The 3240-nt window shown below is 41.7% G+C and overlaps 1 protein-coding gene across 1 annotated transcript; it reads right to left on the bottom strand.

Annotated features, from left to right (window-relative positions):
• Positions 1–233: 233 nt before the first annotated feature.
• LOC114309319 (disease resistance protein RPM1-like) lies at positions 234–3026 on the bottom strand. The gene has a single exon (XM_082881479.1). It carries the CDS (start codon positions 3024–3026, stop codon positions 234–236), a length of 2793 nt encoding a protein of 930 aa, XP_082737605.1.
• Positions 3027–3240: the final 214 nt, after the last annotated feature.

The following is a 3240-nucleotide window of genomic DNA, read 5'->3' on the forward strand; positions in this document are numbered from 1 at the left end:
CCAATTAAAAAATTTGTGAAGTTACCAACTCTCTAAAATCAAAATTAGGAGGTCAAATAGCAGGCTTCCAGTCTACTAAAAGAATAGAAAAAGAAAAAAAGAAAATTAGAGAAAAATTTGATCCCAATATGAATACAACAAATCAAGTACCAAGAGCACATGAAAATAAATAAATGCATAATAAGCATTCTAAATGTGGTGGTGATTCAACATGGTCAGAGCTCTCTCCTCCCTCACCATAGATAATTTCCTCCACAATATGAGTGCCCAACCCAAACTTTTGGAATGTGTGCAATTTTCCAATAATTCCCACGGTCTAAGTCTCTGTTCAGACTCGAAATTAAACCATCAGACATATCACTCAATTCAAGAAGTTTAAGGTTGCTTAGATGTTCAATACCAGAGGGTAACTCCTGTACTAATTCACATTCCACCATAATTAACTCTTCAAGATGAGGCATCGAGCCAGCCTCCACTTTCACCCATCTCAATCCTTTCAATCCACGAAGGTCTAATAACACAAGTCTTTGAAATCCACCAGCCTTGAAACACAATTCTGCCCCTTCATATATCTGAAGAAGTTGAAGTTCAACCAAATTGGGCAAATCTTGAAGGGATTCCAGTGGATCAACATCCCTTAACTTACTCCATCGTAAAAGTACTTTTGCCAAGCTGTGCAGTGAGGGTATCCAATGTGGTACCTTATGTAAACTTCCTTCTAGGCAGAGCATTCGAAGAAGTTGAGGTGGTGAAGAAAGAGAATCTAGATCAATGATCTCGTCTTCTTCTGTTGCACGAACAATCAATGAGCGAAGGTTACTAAGCTTCTCAAGGGACGAGCATAACACCCTCCCATCTTCATTTCTCAGGCCTCCAATCTGTAATTTCCTCAGTTGAGTCAACTTCCCTACCTCTCCTAGCAAAATGGTCCCATTATCATGGTTTGTTTCAATAGAACAAAGTTTCTGTAAGGATGACAAACTTCCTATTTTCGTCGGGGCTTTGAATCCGCATTGGTATTCAAAAGGATATGAAGGAACACCATCTATTATGTAGCGATACAACAAGATATGGCGAAGTCGTTGGAGCTTCAGGATATCATCAGGCAACTCAGTGACATACGTTTGTTTAAGGTCCAATGTTTCCAGGTTTTGGAGCTTTCCAATTGACTTCGGTATTATTTTTACCTTGGTTTCCCTCAAACTTAAATACCTGAGTTGAAGTAGTTTCAAAACTTCATTTGGGAATGTCTCCAACAAGGCACCTCTCAAGTCTAGAACGGTTAGCAGCCGTAGACCATCATTTGACGATGCAAGAATGGACAACTTGGACAGTGAATCTGTTGCATTGAACATAAGCAAAGAACGAAGTCGAGTGAAACGCTTGCTTTGTTGTGTATATTCCCAATGATTGTTGATTGATAGGCGCCGCACCTTTTCGGGCCACGCTCTGCTTTGTTCACCGGCTAGTGTCACAATGTTTTGCTCTCCCGACTTCGAAACAATAATTTCACGCCAAAGGTCATGGATGCGATAGGTTGCAACCCTTGTATCTGTTCTCCTCTCTGCCACTTGAACCAAGCTTCTATTGATTAGCTCATTGAGGTAGCCCTCGGCAACTTCTTCCTTCGTCATTCCTGCTTTCGTTTCTACAAATCCTTCTGCCGCCCATAATCGAATCAATCTCCAATGGTCAATGAAACAATCCTCTGGAAAAACACTTAGATAGAGAAAGCAGAACTTCAGATAATAAGGTAAATCTATGTAACTGAGGGACAATATTTTGTTCATGCTTAGGAGTTTGTCATTTGCTTGTAGTTCTGCACCAAGGCTGCGGTAGATCTTATCCCACTCATCCGCACTGCTCTTATTTTTTGTTGATAAAAGGCCACTAATTGCCACAATTGCAAGTGGCAATCCCTCGCATCTATTCAAGATGGCTCTTGAAAGTCCTTCCAAATGTGAAGGGCAAGAATTCTCCACAAATGTTTTCCTGCAAAACAATGTCCAGGACTCTTCTGGAGTCAAGGGCTGAAGACTATAGACATCTCCATGATATTCTGTACTAGCGAAAGAAGCTAAATCTGCATTTCTGGTTGTCAGCACTGCTCGACTCCCACATTTGCCAATAGGAAACACATGTCTAAAAGATTGCCAAGCATGAATATCCCATATATCATCGAAAACAAGCACATACCTCTTTTGTTGCAGGAAAGCATTAATTATCCCTTTCAAGCTGTTGGTATCCATGTTGTCCATCCCTTGTGGGACTGGTTGCTTGATTTCGTCAAAAAGTTGTTTGATGATGCCTTTTAGGAGCACCTCAATCTTGAAGGATTCAGAAACAGTGATCCAAACATGGCTCTGGAAATGATTCTTCACAACTGCATCATCAAAGACCTTTTTAACCAGTGTTGTTTTGCCCAATCCGCCCATTCCTGATACGGAAAACACCTTGAGTCTGGGGTCTTCATGCACCAACCACCTAATTAGTTGCGATTTGGGCTTGTCGATGCCCACAAGCTCAGATTCATCGAGTAGAAGGGCATCGCCACGATAATCATGGCATGCTGTGTTAGGACCAGTGGACCTTGAGCTTGAGCCTTGCTCTAACATACCATATCTATCATGGTACCTCTGATGTCCCTTCGAAATATCGATGACTCTGGACTTCATTCTTTGAACTTCAGAAGCAATTTGGTGACGAGCTTTTAAAGTCTTAATAAAGCAAGAAACCTTACCAAGAAAACCACGAAATCCAGCGCCATGACGATGTCCGAGGCGAAGCATGTACAACTCGAGAACATCTCCAATGTCGTACGCAGCTTCTCGGACTTGCTTGACCCATACTTTGAGTTCGGGGTTGTTCTCTTCCATAGCATCGGCAACTCTGAGGAAAGCTGTCATGCGATCGAATTCATCTTTGATGTATTGGATCTCTTCTCGAACTCCAGTCAACAAATTGGCCTCTTGTTGGAGGAAGGGTGCGAAGTTGGCTAGTAGATGGATCACTGCACTCTCAGCCATTTTTTTTTGAAAATGTGTTTTGTTGCAGAGGAGTAGCCTTTAGTTGGCTGGGTTTGAATGGAGGGAGATGAGAAAATAAAAATCGTGGTCTGAACTCGGAACTGAGTTTGTGATTAAAGGTAAGTAGTGAGTTTGAAAATTGGGGATTTGTAATGCAGCCCAGATAAAAAATATAAAAGGACAAGAGTGGGGGTGGTGTTGTTACCGGCCCCAG

Source organism: Camellia sinensis, chromosome 7, assembly GCF_055761805.1.
Source record: "Camellia sinensis isolate YWXY chromosome 7, ASM5576180v1, whole genome shotgun sequence".
In the NCBI taxonomy this organism is placed as follows: domain Eukaryota; kingdom Viridiplantae; phylum Streptophyta; class Magnoliopsida; order Ericales; family Theaceae; genus Camellia; species Camellia sinensis.

Bases quoted from the DNA above. Each gene is read 5' to 3' on its own strand.
- LOC114309319 (XM_082881479.1), bottom strand. From the start codon at position 3,026: ATGGCTGAGAGTGCAGTGATCCATCTACTAGCCAACTTCGCACCCTTC.